Source organism: Channa argus, chromosome 19 (genome assembly GCF_033026475.1).
Source record: "Channa argus isolate prfri chromosome 19, Channa argus male v1.0, whole genome shotgun sequence".
NCBI classification, from domain to species: domain Eukaryota; kingdom Metazoa; phylum Chordata; class Actinopteri; order Anabantiformes; family Channidae; genus Channa; species Channa argus.
The window spans coordinates 7,548,281-7,564,826 of NC_090215.1; the positions used below are offsets into that span (position 1 = coordinate 7,548,281).

The 16,546-nt window shown below is 40.9% G+C and overlaps 1 protein-coding gene across 1 annotated transcript in view; it reads left to right on the plus strand.

Moving 5' to 3' along the window:
* Window positions 1-16,546, plus strand: part of cubn (cubilin (intrinsic factor-cobalamin receptor)) — a 34,339-nt gene that overhangs the window by 12,979 nt on the left and 4,814 nt on the right. Inside the window, exons 25-58 of the mRNA XM_067486867.1 lie at window positions 82-263; window positions 523-679; window positions 1,277-1,467; window positions 1,809-1,968; window positions 2,143-2,324; window positions 2,700-2,868; window positions 3,138-3,319; window positions 3,492-3,648; window positions 3,858-3,974; window positions 4,069-4,182; window positions 4,394-4,522; window positions 4,638-4,770; window positions 5,376-5,581; window positions 6,061-6,242; window positions 7,235-7,427; window positions 7,517-7,714; window positions 7,889-8,035; window positions 8,207-8,397; window positions 8,741-8,909; window positions 9,102-9,276; window positions 9,482-9,660; window positions 9,837-10,046; window positions 10,154-10,294; window positions 10,415-10,599; window positions 11,167-11,338; window positions 12,193-12,396; window positions 13,013-13,162; window positions 13,274-13,395; window positions 13,812-14,037; window positions 14,174-14,361; window positions 14,814-14,970; window positions 15,173-15,322; window positions 15,496-15,681; window positions 16,154-16,283. Coding sequence (XP_067342968.1) covers window positions 82-263; window positions 523-679; window positions 1,277-1,467; window positions 1,809-1,968; window positions 2,143-2,324; window positions 2,700-2,868; window positions 3,138-3,319; window positions 3,492-3,648; window positions 3,858-3,974; window positions 4,069-4,182; window positions 4,394-4,522; window positions 4,638-4,770; window positions 5,376-5,581; window positions 6,061-6,242; window positions 7,235-7,427; window positions 7,517-7,714; window positions 7,889-8,035; window positions 8,207-8,397; window positions 8,741-8,909; window positions 9,102-9,276; window positions 9,482-9,660; window positions 9,837-10,046; window positions 10,154-10,294; window positions 10,415-10,599; window positions 11,167-11,338; window positions 12,193-12,396; window positions 13,013-13,162; window positions 13,274-13,395; window positions 13,812-14,037; window positions 14,174-14,361; window positions 14,814-14,970; window positions 15,173-15,322; window positions 15,496-15,681; window positions 16,154-16,283 — 5,734 coding nt within the window. The remainder of the gene's footprint in view (window positions 1-81; window positions 264-522; window positions 680-1,276; window positions 1,468-1,808; window positions 1,969-2,142; window positions 2,325-2,699; window positions 2,869-3,137; window positions 3,320-3,491; window positions 3,649-3,857; window positions 3,975-4,068; window positions 4,183-4,393; window positions 4,523-4,637; window positions 4,771-5,375; window positions 5,582-6,060; window positions 6,243-7,234; window positions 7,428-7,516; window positions 7,715-7,888; window positions 8,036-8,206; window positions 8,398-8,740; window positions 8,910-9,101; window positions 9,277-9,481; window positions 9,661-9,836; window positions 10,047-10,153; window positions 10,295-10,414; window positions 10,600-11,166; window positions 11,339-12,192; window positions 12,397-13,012; window positions 13,163-13,273; window positions 13,396-13,811; window positions 14,038-14,173; window positions 14,362-14,813; window positions 14,971-15,172; window positions 15,323-15,495; window positions 15,682-16,153; window positions 16,284-16,546) is intronic.

The window sequence follows — 16,546 nt, forward strand, 5'->3', positions numbered from 1 at the left end:
GTTATTTTTGACCATACATTAGCAAGATATTATAACTACACATACACACACACAAATGCGTCTACCTCCCCTTTTTCTAAGGTTGTGGAGGGACACTGACAACTGCGTCGGGGGGATTTTCCTCCCCTAACTACCCCTTGCCCTACCACCCTAATGTTGAGTGCTACTGGAACATCAGGACCAGCAAAGGCAGCCAGCTTCTCCTTTCTTTCTCTGATTTCCACTTGGAATCCAGCTCCACATGCATGTTTGATTACCTGGCTGTGAGTACACACCCAAAAGTGTTTAGCTGGGTTATGCAATAATTTTAAGATTATTAGTTTACAGGGTGAAGATGTATATTTAAACAGACTGAATACTGGTGTTAATGAAGGCATTAGTAGAGTAAGCGAGAGTTCAGAAACATGCTGAAACTCCACAGGCACCCACAGAAAAGTCTAATACAAAGTAAATACATTAAACACACAACAGTGGAAACACATTTCTCTGAAGAGTTGTTTGTGAGTGTGTGTCTGTGTTCAGGTGTATGATGGTAACAGCAGTAGTGCTACAGAGCTTGCCAAGCTGTGTGGCAGTCAGCGGCCCAGCATCATCAACTCTTCCAGCCATGAGCTGTACGTCAAACTACGCACTGACAACAGCGTCAACGCTGGAGGCTTCCTGGCATCATACACCACTAGTATGAAAACGCAGTCACATTATATGTTATTGTATATTTTGTTCTTTTAATAACATTTTACCAGATATGCAGAAGTGTAAAAGTAGTCAAATGTACTCAAGTTAAAGTGCAGTTCTGACCACATTTAGTAACACTTAACCAGCAATGATGATATTTATGTCTATCATGACTATTTTCTACTAAATACAAATATATTTATCTTACTTGTTTTGAGAAAGAAAAAATGTGACCATGTAATTAGTACTAACTTGCAGAATGGAGGCAGAGATTAGAGAGATCAGTAAAATTGCATTATGAATACAAATGATAAATAAATAAGTTGTGTAAGGAATATAGGAATGCATTACAATTAATATAAATTTACTACTCTTATAATTACAATCTATTCAACATTACTAAAGAACATGTGAAACAGTAAGTCCACTATCTTTTTCTCTCTCTGGCAAAACATTGTGTTCATTTTATATTTTATGTGTTTAAGTGTATTCGGACCTCAGCAAATACTGCCTAATCTTTCAAAAACGTGAGCCATAAGCTCGATTCAAATTAATTTAGCACTGCATTGTGATAAATTGTGTATGTTGCTTTTGTTTTTAGATTGCCATGACATGCTCATCTCGCGCCGACACCGAGGAGTGGTGGAATCACTGAACTTCCCCAACGACTATCCACACAACTCTCAGTGCAGCTGGACCATCCAGGCCAACAGTGGAAACACCATCAACTACACCTTCACTGCCTTCCAGCTGGAGGCGCTCTCCAGCACTTGCAGCTATGACTATGTTAAGGTACATAGACGCACATTATTCAACAATATCTGTCTCCATAATTGAGGAAAGACGCTGGAAACCCTCAAAATCCACACCTGCCTCACACCTTCACAGTGACAGTACAGTTACTAAACATAGGTAAACACTTTTTCCAAATCTGAGGCTTGTCCAGAGTGCAGGATCTCAACTAAGACTCAGCTTTTTCAACTATAAAGGCTTCCCTTATGTTACATATGAAGCGGAACTTTCTTTAATAGTCTTGTAAAACTCGAATCAAGTTCCAGATTCACAGTGTTTTACTGGATGCACTGTGTCTAACACTCTCCCCTCATACCACTTTTTTCCTATTACTGTCCTAGCTCTATAATGGCGCTAACGAGCAGGCTCCTCTGATTGGTACGTTCTGTGGAAACACACCTCCCCCAGCCAACACGACCACCAGCTCTGCACTGACTGTGGTGTTCAGATCAGACTCCTCTTTGTCCATGTCTGGTTTCCAGATGATGTGGTACCAAAATGGTAAGAGTGAAATGTCTTTTGTTGTTATGGAGCAGGCCAAATCACCTGGTCAGGTTCTTTCAGAAGATTTAGGGATCTGTTGCAGTCAAGAGCATCTGTTATCAGCATGTTTGGATTGATTCTGCTGACCTTTTGCAATTTAGTAGCACAGTGTCTTTTGGTATGTTCTCGCAGGTTGTGGTGATGAGCTCTCTGGTCCCAGTGGCTCCTTAAACAGTCCAGGCTACCCCAACAGGTATCCAGAAAACAAGGAGTGTATCTGGTATATCACCACATCAGCTGGCAGCAGCATCACTCTCACTATCCATGAGTTTGACGTGGAATTCCACCAAAACTGCAACTACGATGTGCTTGAAGTAAGATGTGGATTTAATGTTAGGTGTTGCCTAAAACATTCATTACAGTGCTTGTATACAGTGTGTAGCTGAACCCTTTATGCTTTCACAAGAGAAAATACTTAAAACATAATGGTGGACAGCTGCTTTCCTGAGCTTTCAAACAATTTTAAACAGGGTCCGATCTAGAAGCCAAATCCTACACACACCTATGAATTTCTGTGAAGTTATGAAAACGTTCGTGTTGACATAATGTCGACATATTTCTGAAAAACCTGATATAGTAACATTATCAAAAACTACTTCATAATCTGTGGCCAGTTTCAGTCTAAATGTTTTTTTGAAAACTGCATTAGCTTTTTGGCATTTTGACCTTCATTTTTTATTACCCTTCAGGTGTATGGAGGCCCAGACCTGTCAGCCCCTCGGCTGGCCCAACTCTGCACCACCACATCCAGCCCAATGCAGGTCTCCAGCACTGGTAACAAGCTCACAGTGCGCTTCAAATCTGATGCTGTCGTCAGCGGCCGAGGCTTCAATGCAAGTTGGGCTGAAGTTCAGGGAGGTAGGAGGACATCACTGAGGGCACTCTTTCAAGCAGTCAGAAGAGCGCGTGATAAGAAATCACTCACCGTGCTCTAACTGTGACAGAAAAGTGTTTCATTTCAACCAGGACGACATATGTTGCAAATAATAAATACACTTTCACACGCGAGCAAAAGAAAGAAAGAAAGAAAAAAAGAAAGAAAAAAAGAAAATACAGTTCAATATATGATTTTAATCTTAATCAATAATCACACTAGTGCTGTTGGTGACTTGTCCATCTGTATACAGGCTGTGGAGGCCCAGTCACGGCTCCATCAGGGGAGATCCATTCTCCTCTGTATCCCAACAGCTACCCCAATAATGTGGACTGTTCCTGGGTCATCAGTGTGGATCCCAACCATCGTGTCTTTTTCAACTTCACTGACCTGGACATTGAACATCATGGCGAATGCTCCTGGGACTATGTGGCTGTGAGTGACATCCAAACATCCTATTTGAATTTTAAATTGAGTATTAAAAAAAAATCTGTGGACTTCATAAGGAAGTTGAAATTGTCTGACAATACAGTCCATCTACCACTTCCCCTTTTATTCTGAACTGCCTGTGCAAAGCTTTACTGAAATCATGTCTGTCCGTCTGTAGATCCATGACGGTCCAACCATGTCTTCTCCTCTACTTGCACAAGTATGTGGCACCAATCTTCCTGTCCCCATCACCTCAACCCAGAACACAATCTACGTTCGCTTTAGGTCTGATGCCAGTAGCAACCACCGTGGCTTCAGCGCTCGCTTCTCTGAGGGTGAATAAAAGCACTGTATATACAGTTTTACTGCATACAAACTATTTCTAGAAACACCTCGAGAAAGTGATGTTGATGAAGGAGGAGTGACAGCTGCTTTTCCCTACTTCCAACAAGATTCTGTCGAAACAGACTAAACCAACAATCTCACTTCTCTAACCAATAGACCACCACTTCCACCTTGCAATTTTATTCCTTGTTTTCAACAGCTTGTGGCTCATCCATTACAACAGATGATGTTGGTGGGGCCATTGCCTCTCCACGGTACCCATCACCATACCCACCCAATCTGAATTGTAGCTGGATTATCAAAGCACAAGAACCATGTAAGTTTCTTTTGTCAAGGTTTTTATGGTTGTCATGGTGTATGTGAAATGTAGTACTTGTAAAATTTAATTTGGCTTGACTTTCTGTTGCCAGTCAACCATGTGACCCTGTCATTCACTGACTTTGAGGTAGAGATGATCAATTCTAACTGCTCCCATGATGCCGTGGAGATTCTGGATGGGGACAACTACCAGGCACCTTCTATAGGTACTGTAGCTTAAGTTTGTGCATGTTTGTGTGTGTTGAACTTTGTGTTACTTCCACCATAGCACTTTATGTTAATAATGATACAGTATGTAATATAATAAAACTACTGAGCTGAGTGTGATTGAGTGTAACATGTGAATATTTTGATAAGTTAGTGAAATCACATGTGGCCTTACGTCCAAATGAACATGTTAATGTGAATTTTTGTCAGGGCGCTACTGTGGCAGTGAACTACCTCACCCAGTGACATCCTTCAGTAACTCTTTGGTGGTCAACTTCATCTCTGATCAGTCCGTCTCAAAAAAAGGGTTCAGAGCCACTTTCTCAGCATCTACCTCCAGTAAGACACAAGAGCAAATGCCTGCAAACTCAAAAAATTTCTAATTTTCTGTTTTTTGTTTTTTTTTCTCACACAATTTACAACAAACCTTTTTCTTCTTGCTTCTCCTACTCAGGTTGTGGAGGCGATCTGTTTATGGAGACTGGTGCTTTTAACAGTCCAAACTATCCAGATGCTTATCCTCCTAATGTGGAGTGTGTGTGGACCATCAGGAGCTCACCAGGAAACCGTCTCCAGCTCTCATTTATGTTAGTCAATTTAAGTGCAGAGTTGGATTCTTGATCTTGGGCACATGTAGAGTATCACATACAGTAGCTTTTTATGGAGCTGGTGACAGTGTTAAACAACCTTATTCAGCAAATTTGAAGAAATTTGTCACATGTTCAGTTAATGTTTGCACCGAAACATATGGTAACTTTGAAGGTTGCAGTAGCTTTCAATAAACAATAATGATTACAGTAAGAGTAAAAATAACAATAACAGCAAAAGAAACATATATGAGGACAGAAAAGAAGGAAATTTGAATTTGATAATAAATAAAGGGGATTTCCTTATCTGATGTAAAGCATTAAGAACAGGTACATTGTATATTGTCTTTGCAGCCAGTGTATCGTCAACACATTTTATCCATATTCTCACATATTCATAGTAGTATAGGTTTCAGAGATTTTTAAAAATCTGATAACTCCCAGTACAGGTTATTTTAGAAGACAGCCCTGACCTGGTCAGTCCTCATATGGATTTATATACCTGTATAAATCTGACCAGAGACAGTAAAAACAATCTTAGCTGAACAATAAAGGTTGCCAACGAGGAAAGTTCATATCTAATGATTTTACTGTTTTTTGTTTAGTACCTTTCACCTGCAGGGAGATTCTGGCTGCCAAAACGACTACCTGGAAATCAGAGAGGGCAACTCCACTGGGCAGCTGGTCGGTCGCTTCTGTGGAAACTCGCTCCCCTCCAACTACACCTCTGTGATTGGTCACATCCTGTGGATTAAGTTTGTCTCAGACGCATCAGTTAGCGGAGCAGGATTCAGAGCCACCTTTTCTCACTGTGAGTGTTTGTGTGAAGCCCAAACTTTTTCGTGTCCCCGAACTACAGTATCCCCAAGTCTTTTAACAACATCTCTCATACAGGCTCAAATAAAAAATACTCATGAACATACTTTAGCTTGGTGATGAGGTTATTGGTATTAAAAGCAGTAAAATGGTAATGGTAGATAATATTAACAGTGTGAAAACCTGGTGAGTGGATAAGAAATAATAGACAAGTGCTGGCAGTAAGCCTGCTTGGCCAGATCATCGACTGCATCTGTGTAAGTATCAACCTGCGCACATATGTGATGGGTATCCAAGTACTTCACACAACATCTGGCCTTCAGAAAAAATGAAGCAGAACTTATCATCTCATCATGCCATTAACACATGGCCCACTGTTTGTTTTTAACTCTGCACTAAGCCCCTTATCGATGTGTCTGTACAAGTACATAAATACATAAATTGTTGACTTTTGACTTTCCCACTGTTTCTCAGTGTATGGTAATGATGTGACGGGGGAGTTTGGTCAGGTAGCATCCCCACTGTATCCCAGAACATACCCCAACAGCGCTCATTACCGCTGGACCATAACTGTGGCGGGAAACAACTACATCCAGATTCGCTTCGTGGACATGGACATTGAGGACCTGTATGACTGCTACTATGACAATCTCAAAGTAAGACTGTGTGTGCATTGAAAATCTTATTTTTATATTTAGAAGCTCATTTAATCAGTGATTAACAACCCCAGTATTCACATATCTAGGTTTTTTCACATTCCCACATAGTCTGGATCATGAAATGGTTTTGAAATGGTTTGGGACATTCTGTTTGTGCTGTTTCAGCACTGCAACTACTCTAGAGTGGCCTGCTTCCAGTTAATCTGGCAAATCTGCTTTTGTTTCCCTGGACAATGGACAATCTTTTTGTTGCACACCTGGTACACACGCAGCTATACATACACCAAATAGCGGATTGTCTTTTTCATTTTACTTGTTCCCAAAGGGCAAATGGTTTTGCAGAACTTGAAACAGATATGAGCCCATATGGGTTAAGTGCGTCATCCTAGAGGTAAATTGTAACTTAACCAGGCTCCTCAAATATAATGCTGCTTGTGTCGACTTTCAAAGGTCAACTTAATGCCCAGACCCTGGGTTGAAATCCCAACGTATAATATAATACACAAACTATTCTTGACATGGTCATAATTTTCCAAAATTGCAGCAAGTAAAGATGCTATTAAACTTAAAATTAAACGTTAAACAAGCTCCAACCTTCTCTGATTTGTTCAAAAGGAGTGGCTGTTTAATAATTTGGGTTCACAGAAGACTTTGGCGGCATATTTCTACTAAAAATATTAATATTTAAAATAATTATAATCTCAGAATGGACAAACAAATAGGAATTTACTCTATGCTCTAGGACCTCCTTTATTTGATATCATACAAATCATTAAATATAACAAGCCAGGTAGGGGTATCAGTTTGTGGTCAGTCATGTCTCTTAGCCAAGCCACAACAAGCATTTATGAATCCATATTCAGTTAATTTGACAAATCGTACCCTTTATTACACAAACCTAATGAGAGCTAGGTTGTGGTGTTTACGACCCAGAAAGGTGTCCCCCGAAGTTGATGCTACATAATTAATTCTTCTCTTAACATCTTCAGATATTTGATGGCCCCAGTGTTTATAACTTTCCTCTTGGGACATTCTGTGGTCTATCCCTGCCCCCTCCTGTGAAAAGCTCTGGCAGCACTGTCACTCTGCAGTTCCAGTCTGATACAGTGGTGGGAGGGCGGGGCTTCCTTGTGGAATGGACTGCTATCCAAGAATCTGGACCACCACCAACTGTCCCACCAGGTTAAACAAAATAACCATCAAAGGTAAACCGTTGAGCACCATCTGAATGACCCTAATTGGTTTCTTCTCTTTCTGTGTATGCACATCAGGTGCCTGTGGTGGAATGCTCATGACAGGGGAGACTCCCGGCTTCCTCTTTTCCCCTGGGTGGCCTGAGAACTACCCTGCTAACCAGGAGTGTACCTGGTTGATACGTTCTCCCAACTCGATTGTAGAGTTTAACATCTTGACTCTGGACATGGAGGACTATCCCACCTGCTACTTTGACAGCCTCGTCATCAGAGATGGTACAGATACTTCTTTAGAGACAAGATTGAGCGTATTGCTATGAAAGACCATGAACCATACTTGAATCAAGTTGTTGGGTTATGTTCAGTGACTGCACCAGGCTGTTTTGGTAGGTTTTTGTGTTCTTTTAAACCCGTAATAATTACCTTCTTTGTGCTTTTGTGTGTTCCTAGGTGACACCAGTTTATCACCCGTGCTGGCCAGTGTGTGTGGTCGGAACCCTCCAGGTTCTCTCCATTCAACAGGAGACTCTATGTACATCCACTTCTCCTCAGACAGCAGCATCAGTGGCCGAGGCTTTAATGCCACCTACTCCAAAGGTCATACACCAGAAGCTAAATAATAATCACCAATATTATGCAACATTAAATTCCAGACATGCCCATGAGCATTAATTAAAAAAAAAACTATTTCCCTTGTTTCTTCAAACAATAGCAATCTAATATATTAAATAATAATGAATAAGTAATTTTAAAATCTGTCTATTTTAGGTTGCGGTGGCCTTCTGCATGTAGACAGAGGTGTGGTGAGCAGCCCCCACTACCCCCAGAACTACCAGCCTCATCTGGACTGTCAGTGGCATGTGATGGTGACGCCCGGGTTCAGGGTTTCTGTCACCTTCCATAGCCCTTTCCAGATTCAAGGCTATGGAACTGGCTGCAGCTCAGGGGACTACCTGCAGGTAAACGACACATGGAGAGCAAAACATAATACAGTAGCTTTCATAGAAATTTTAAACCCAGCCCACATTGTAAATCTACAAGTCACAGTTTAAGTGTGACAAATGTAAGGGTCTCCTTCTAATCAAAATATAAATCCTGTTATTGGTGTTTGAAACATTGGATTCATTAGATCCCAAACATCAGATCCTAAAATTGGATTTAGACTGATGACTAAACCAAAGAAACAAGTGTAAGAATGCTCAGGTTTTATTTTAGGTTTCCCTTCCCCCTGTGTAAACAACTATTAATGATCTGCTGGTAAATTGTGTATTTAATTGCTCACAGTCATTGTTCACTTCACAGCTCAGGAACGGTCCTGATGTTTCTTCTCCTCCACTGGGGCAACGCCTCTGTGGTTCAAGTCCTCCATCCAATCTCCAGACTACTGACAACCAGCTTTTCCTGCAGTTTGTGTCTGATAGCAGTAATGAGGCCAGCGGCTTCAAGCTGATCTTTGAGGCCCACAGTCAAGGTACAACAACTATTTAATCCATATTTATTACAAAACTATAGACTTTATCAGTGACCAAGGCTAAAAAGGAGCTAATATTCTTTGTTAATTGAAATGGCTGAGTGGATTTAGGATCTGAAAGGTGCAGACTTGTTTTAATGAGTAATGCTGATCAGTATGTCCAGTAAAAACATTTTTTCTCTCTTTCTGCAGGATGTGGAGGTTCCATCACGCTGAATGATAACGATCCTCCCGGGTACATCACGTCACCTAATTATCCCGAGAACTACCCACAGAACATTGATTGTATCTGGGTCATCACTGTGCCAGCAGGAGAAGCTGTCCAACTCGACTTTGAGGATGAATTCTTTATTGAGCCCACAACTAGGTACAACTAGCTAATTTCTCCTCGGGTGGTGATTTATTCATAGATTTAGGGAAATTCATTTGTAATCCTTGACCTCAACACTAACCTTATCCTCATTTCAATATGAGCTCAGTTTTAATGTAACTATACTGAAATTAAGATGACAACTAGATTGTCACAAGACATTTCCATGAGGTTTTCAGTTATATATTCATGTCTTTCTCAGCTGTGTTTACGACTACTTGGAGCTACATGATGGATCATCCACTAGTGCCAACTTAATTTCTCGGCTCTGTGGCAACACCCGACCATCTACCCAGCATTCAACAGGTTCCTCCATGCTGCTCAGGTTCCGTACTGACACCAGTGTCACACACAAAGGCTTCAAGGCTAAGTACTCAATAGGTATGTAACTCACAGTCATCACACAAAATCTGTAGAGGCTTTTCCAAATCCAGGGCTTGGTGACTGGATATAGATCCAGTTCTTATCATGTAATACTGCAGTTAACTCAGGCATAACAAGCTCTACGACAAGCACTAATCGTCCTACAATCTTTTTTTTTCTTTAATTCCTCACAGCAATATGTGGAGGTACTTACATAGGCCAGAGGGGTTCAATCCACAGCCCTGGCTTCCCAGGATCCCACTATCCTGACAGCTCCAGCTGTGAGTGGTACCTGGAGGGGCCCACAGGACATTACCTCACCCTTAGCTTTGAGAACTTCACCCTGCAGAGCACTCCAGGATGCACTGCTGACTATGTGGAGATTAGAGAGTACAATGCCTCAGGTGAAGTTCAGCTACCACCAGAATATAGAATTTATTACAGTAAATCCCATGTAAGAAAACGTCTTTAGGTCTGGATTTTAACAGGTGCTGTGTTCTACTGTTTGTAGGGCGCCTCCTGGGTCGACACTGTGGCAGCGACCATCCAGCTTCCGTAGACACATCTGACAGTTTTGCCTATGTCAGTTTTGTCAGTGACTCCAGCACAAATGCAGCAGGTTTCAGTCTGTCGTTTGAAGCTAGTGTTGAAGGTACAATGTTTTTTACACTATGGATAAAACAATACATATATATATATATTAGATTAGAAAGTCCATATTTCTCATGTTAAGTGTCTCTCTATCTTTACTTCTCCTGTCACTCCCTTCCAGTCTGTGGGGGAGAGCTGAATGCTCCTTCAGGAACAATCTCCTCTCCAAATTATCCCAACCTCTACCCACACAGCCGGGTGTGTCGCTGGGAGCTAGTGGTGTCACCAGGCCGCCGGGTCACGCTCACCATTAACGACTTGCGCTTAGAGGCTTCTGGTTCATCCTGTCCGTTTGATTACGTCGATGTGAGTGTCTTCTGTTTTACCACGTTACCTTTTTCAATTTAGCCTTTATATTTTTTGACTTTTATATCTAAACACCAGTAATTATTTTCCCAATTCTAACAACCGGAATGAATTCCATTTATCTCAAATGTATTTGAGTGGCTGCGGAGTGGCCCAAAGAAACATTCATGGTATGATTAGTAATAAGTAATTTACCTACCAGTGCTTTATTTTGAACTTTGCATTTAAAATCCATTATGCTAATTTTAGCCAATTTTTGTGGATAAGCTAAAAAGTGCACATTTCTGTTAGGACCTTTTAGGTTTTAGATTGACCCTCCATTGACCATACAAAAATTGTGTGTGTTAACATCCTTTAAATAAATCCTCACAGTATTTTCACTTATCCTGCAAAAACTCTTTTAGGTGCTTTCGTTTTAGCTTTAGTCTTTTTATTTCCCTTTAATTTTGCTTAAATCCAAAAATCAGTTTTTTGTGTTTTGATAAAGAAGGCTCCTATTGATCCTGGAGATGTAGCTGCTTTGCTTCAGACCCACTTTGTCTCCATGACAACCTCTGTGTCTTGTAGGTGCTGAATGGGTTGACAGACAGTGCTCCTCGCCTACAGCGATTCTGTGGTAATGTACCAGCAGGCACAGAGGTGCGCTCCTCTGGAAACACCATGACTGTCATCTTCAGCACTGATGCTTCTGTGTCCAATGGTGGCTTCACAGCCTCTTACTCCTCTGATGAGCCCGCAGGTTAGATGCTTTCTATTTACAACAATCAAAAACCATCAAACAGTCTTAACATTCATCAGTACCTATCCACATAATACCACGTTAACCACAGGAGACACGAAAGTTTTACTTACTGATGCTAAAGTTTCATACTAGAGATGCCTGCTATTATTGCCAGAGGCCATATGTAGAAGAATCTGGTTTTGTGTAACTACCACTAGGAACTGTAGGGTTTTTTTGGGCCCAAAATGATTGATACCATCCTGATCATTTGCAAACATATATGTACATGTGTACCACACTTTTTATGTCGTAAATGGATGTTTTATTCAAGTTGTTTTTACAAACAACACAGAGAAGAACAATTTTAGTTTTTCTTTTGGCTTATCCTGCAAGTTCAGGGTCTCCACAGCGGATAGTTGGTCTGCATGTTGATTTCGCACTTCCTGATACAACCCTCCCCAATTTCTACCGGGCTTGGAACTGGTGCTTGGCACTGAAAATAAAGTAAATTAATCACATTCGCATAGGCTTTGGTCTTTTTTGAAGTTGAACAGCATGACAGCTTGAATAGTGGTGTTGAGCCTCCGCATGCAGTTTTAAGACCAGATTTCATTAAGTTGTGGGTCATAATATGACAGGTAGATATAGTAACATAACAACCACTCGTGGAAATGTCTTCTATGAGTGAAAGCTTTGAGTTGTTTATACTTCAAGGTCAACATATAGGATGTGGTTTGTGTGGTTGCATTGAATTGTGTTATGCAGAAAGGTGTTATACCCATTTTCATAAATTTGTGTTGTTATATTTTAAGTGGTGTTTATATTTTGTCTATCTTTGCCTCTTATTACATATTTATATTGTGTGTTGCTAGAATGTGGTGGAATCCTAAACAATCCAGCTGGCGGGAACTTCACTTCCCCGGGGTACTCAGTGTCCAACTACAGCAACAACTTGAACTGTGAGTGGCTGATCCAGAACCCACAGCACATTAATTCCTCTATTGTGGTGCTGATAGAAGACTTACACCTGGAGAACCACCAGACCTGCCGCTCAGACTTCCTCCAGTTCCGCCTAGGTGAGTCGAATTTCAAGAAATTGTTTGGTTTTCCCCCTATTATTACAGGTTCCCTACACATAGCATCTGAATGTTGGTTTTTGTAGTTTTGGTTCGGTCTCACATTTATAAATAATGTTAAGTGATTAATGATAATGTGGCATTAATTACACAAGATCATCAATATTCAGTTTTCATTTAAATTTTTGTAAATAATTACAAAAAACCTAATTGATGGGTTACTAATTTGTATCCTGCTAAGTTCACAAGCCAAAAAAAACTGCATATGTTTAAAGTGCTCCTCTATTAAATATGATTAAGTTCCTGTTTTCCATACAAGCCGTCACAATGTCATCATACAGCACCTGACCCATGGATGAGCTAGTGCTCAAGCAATACTGACTAAAATCCATAAACCTTTATTATGGAAAGCATGTGTCTCAGTAGAGAGAAGTCAAGTCAGAGTACAAGGTGGCTGGCCCTTGTTTAATTATCATACTTCAGCACATATTTAGTGCGATATTGCACTGTATATTTACTACAATAGGATACAGGAGAGAGAAGGATTGATGTGTTGAACTGTATTTATTATGTGTTTATGCTTTACTTATGTTACACAAACTGCCTCCTCCCTCAGGTGGTGCAGAAGGGGAGCTGTTGGCCAAGTTTTGCGGGAAGACCATCCCCACCACTCCCATTGTGGTCTTCACCCCAGAGCTCTGGGTCAATTTCCAAACCGATGCCTCCCAGGGAGATCGGGGTTTCAGGGCCACATACTTATTCTCCGGTATGACACACATTGAAAGCTTCATTGACTTCAGATGCCACCGTGTTCATTCAAATATAAGATCAGTATTTGTCTAATCTAGCAGTCAGAGTGTTCATTTTGTCCTTACAGAGTGTGGAGGCTTGCAGACAGGTGAAAGAGGGGTGTTATCCAGTCCTAACTACCCCAACATCTACCCCAGCCCCAGTCGTTGTGCTTGGCTTCTAGAGGCTCCTGTGGGCCACACTATTAAGGTGAGCGTGTACCCTGGGCCAAGTGACTCCACTAGCATAAGGAGTTACACATCACATTAAACATCATTTCTCTTCTGCATTTTCATCATTTTTCTTTTGCTGCTATATTTATATCTTATTTGGATGCACTCACTTTGAGGTGCAGGTAACTATCACCAGAACAGCTTAACTAGTTTCAGTTATATGCATGCAATGTTAAATCCAACTGGTACATTTTGTGCAGCTCAGAATTGGTTTACTCCTCCAGTTTACAGTCAATGTACTGCTGTTTATTATACAATAGCTGTCAAAGCAGAGGTTACAGTTTACATCTTAATGTATTCCTAAAGCGATTTAACCCCAGGGAGCTCATACTCAGTAGCCAGACACCTACTTAAAAAAAAACTGTTGGTTTCTTCTCTTCTGACTTATTGCAGCTAACATTCAGCTACTTTAACCTGGAGCCCCACACTACATGTAGCTGGGACTCTGTCACCATCTTCAATGGAGGATCCCCTGGCTCCCCAATTCTTGGCCAGTACTGTGGCACTAACTCTCCAGGAACCATCCAGTCTGGATCCAACAAGCTCGCTGTAGTCTTTCTGGCTGACCATAGTGTGTCCAGAGGAGGGTTTATGGCCTCGTGGTCTACCGACTCCTCAGGTGGGTTTACTGTAAATTACAGCCAATTGAAAAGCTGGGAGAAAAATACACATGTAAAAGTTTTTTTTTTACTTTTACTTTAATCACAATTTTGGACTTTTCCAGAACATATGGTTTAGTGTTTTTTTTTGCCCAGGGTGTGGAGGGGTGATACATGCTGATACGGGAACAATCAAGTCTCCAAACTACCCCCAGAACTTCCCAGCTGATGTGGAGTGTTCGTGGCAGATCGTTGCTCACGAGGGAAGCCATCTGGAGATGGTTTTTAACAGTGATTTCCAGATTCCAGACAGCACTGGGACCTGCCAGAACAGTTACATCAAGGTGCCACCACCAAATTACAACATTGGTCTCATAGAGAAACGTGTGGCTGCTAAATGTCGCTGCATTGAAGCAATTTAATAAGTACTTAGTTGCCCTTTTTTCATGATGTCATTATATCAGTTACTTTGCTAGAACTGTTAGAACCAATGAGCAAAGTTTGAGTTTTTAATGAACTGAAGGGTGTGTGTGTGACTCAGGAACTTTCTTAGAAAGAAGCTAAGGTATAAGAGCAGAGACAGAGAAAAATGTTAATGTTAAGCTTATAATTGTTGGTGGGCAAGTTGCTGGGATAAAGATCCAAATAGTTTCTTCAACCATTTTACTTTTATGGATATTTTGGTATTTATTATTTCAGTTGCCTTTAATTGTAGTTTGGAACTTGTACGGTACCATATACTGAAAACAGTTTTCTATTTTCAACAATTTCTCAATCAGTGTGTATTTTCCTGTAGGTGTGGTCAGGTCAGACCCAAAACAATGAGGCTCTGCTGTCCACAGGCTGTGGCTCAGTGGCCCCGAACCCCATCATTGCTCCATATAACGTCATCACAAGCAGATTTCAGGCCACTCAAACAACCGGCAGAGGTTTCTCAGCTTACTTCAGCACACGTAAGAACCAAGAACACCATGAAGCTTCATGTCAACATTGTGGTCAAATCTTGTTTGATCAGTATTCATCTTTTTTCACATGAGACTTCAGAGGACATATAAACTGGCAAAAGACATTTTGTGCACTTAACTGTTAGAGTGAATTTTGAGGTGCTCAGTTCCAACAAAATGCAAAGAAACTCTAAGGTCTTCTGTTCATCAGGTTGTGGCGCAAACTTCACAGCTGCCAGCGGTAGAGTGGTTTCTCCAAATTATCCAGCTAACTACCCAGACTACTCCAACTGCAACTATACCATAGATGCTGGAGAACAGACTGTGATTGTTCTTAGGTTTCGGACTTTCCAAGTAGAAGGCAAGTGTTTCTCCAGTAGCAGCATATGGGCCAAGAATCTTCTGCTGATGTCTTTATAAAAGAAGAGTATATAATGATATGACCATAAGATTGGGAATGTTTTGTACTGTCAGGTGCTGGGAACCAACAGTCAACTGTTTACTGAGTATGTGGCCTGTCTATTTGTTGTCTAGCACACTCTACCTGTCTGTACGATGGGCTTAAGATCCACAGCCTGGCCACCAGTGGGCCCCCTATTGCCACTTTGTGTGGTCACAGCATCCCAGGACCATTCTCCACCTTTGGCCCCATGTTAATCCATTTCTACTCCGACTCTGTGGTGACTGACACTGGCTTCATGGCAGAATACACAGCCGTTGGTAAGTAAAGAAGAGGAGGAATAATTGTAATGTCATGGGAAAGATGATTCATACCATTTGCATAATATTTTGCATTTTAAGCCACGGTGTGAGTAGTTGTGGCCTTAAATAGAAAGAGGATATGTAAGAGGCTTCAACAGAATATTCAAAATAACGCAGAGTAATATACATACCGTCCATATTGGAGGGGAAGGAGGTGGTGGTGGGAACTTTACAGCTGCCCACAACATATCACTGTCTACAGCCATTACACTTGTTTGGAAGTGGTTATTCAAAACATCACAGCATCAAAATTGTATTTACTCATCATATGTTAATTTATAGATCATCAGCAGTATTGTTTTACTGTACATGCAGTGATACTGTGTGTGTGTGTGTGTGTGTGTGTGTGTGTGTGTGTGTGTGTGTGTGTGTGTGTGTGTGTGTGTGTGTGTGTGTGCGTGCGTGCATGTGTGCATGCGTGTGTGTGCAGCATGTGGTGGGCTCTTTAACTCCACTATGGGCACAGTGAGCAGTCCGACGCTGTCCATGACCAACTACCACCACAACATCAACTGTACCTACCATATCATGGTCACAGCAAACAGAGTGGTGGATCTTAAGTAAGACTGCATTATCTTTTTTGTTTATAGAGAGAGGGACATTTTAGTGTTTTAATTCGGATGCAGTTTTCGCTGCAGAGGATAAAAAAACTAAAAACTACATTTCTTATTGATATCTGTGCAATGTAAAGAACCATGCAATCATATTTATAGATCTAGGAAAACAATCCTGAGGCAGCAGAGTAAATCATGAGAAAATTCTTTCATATTTCTTTTATGTAAATAAATAATTTTATGTATGTAAGTATTTCCAACAAAATATT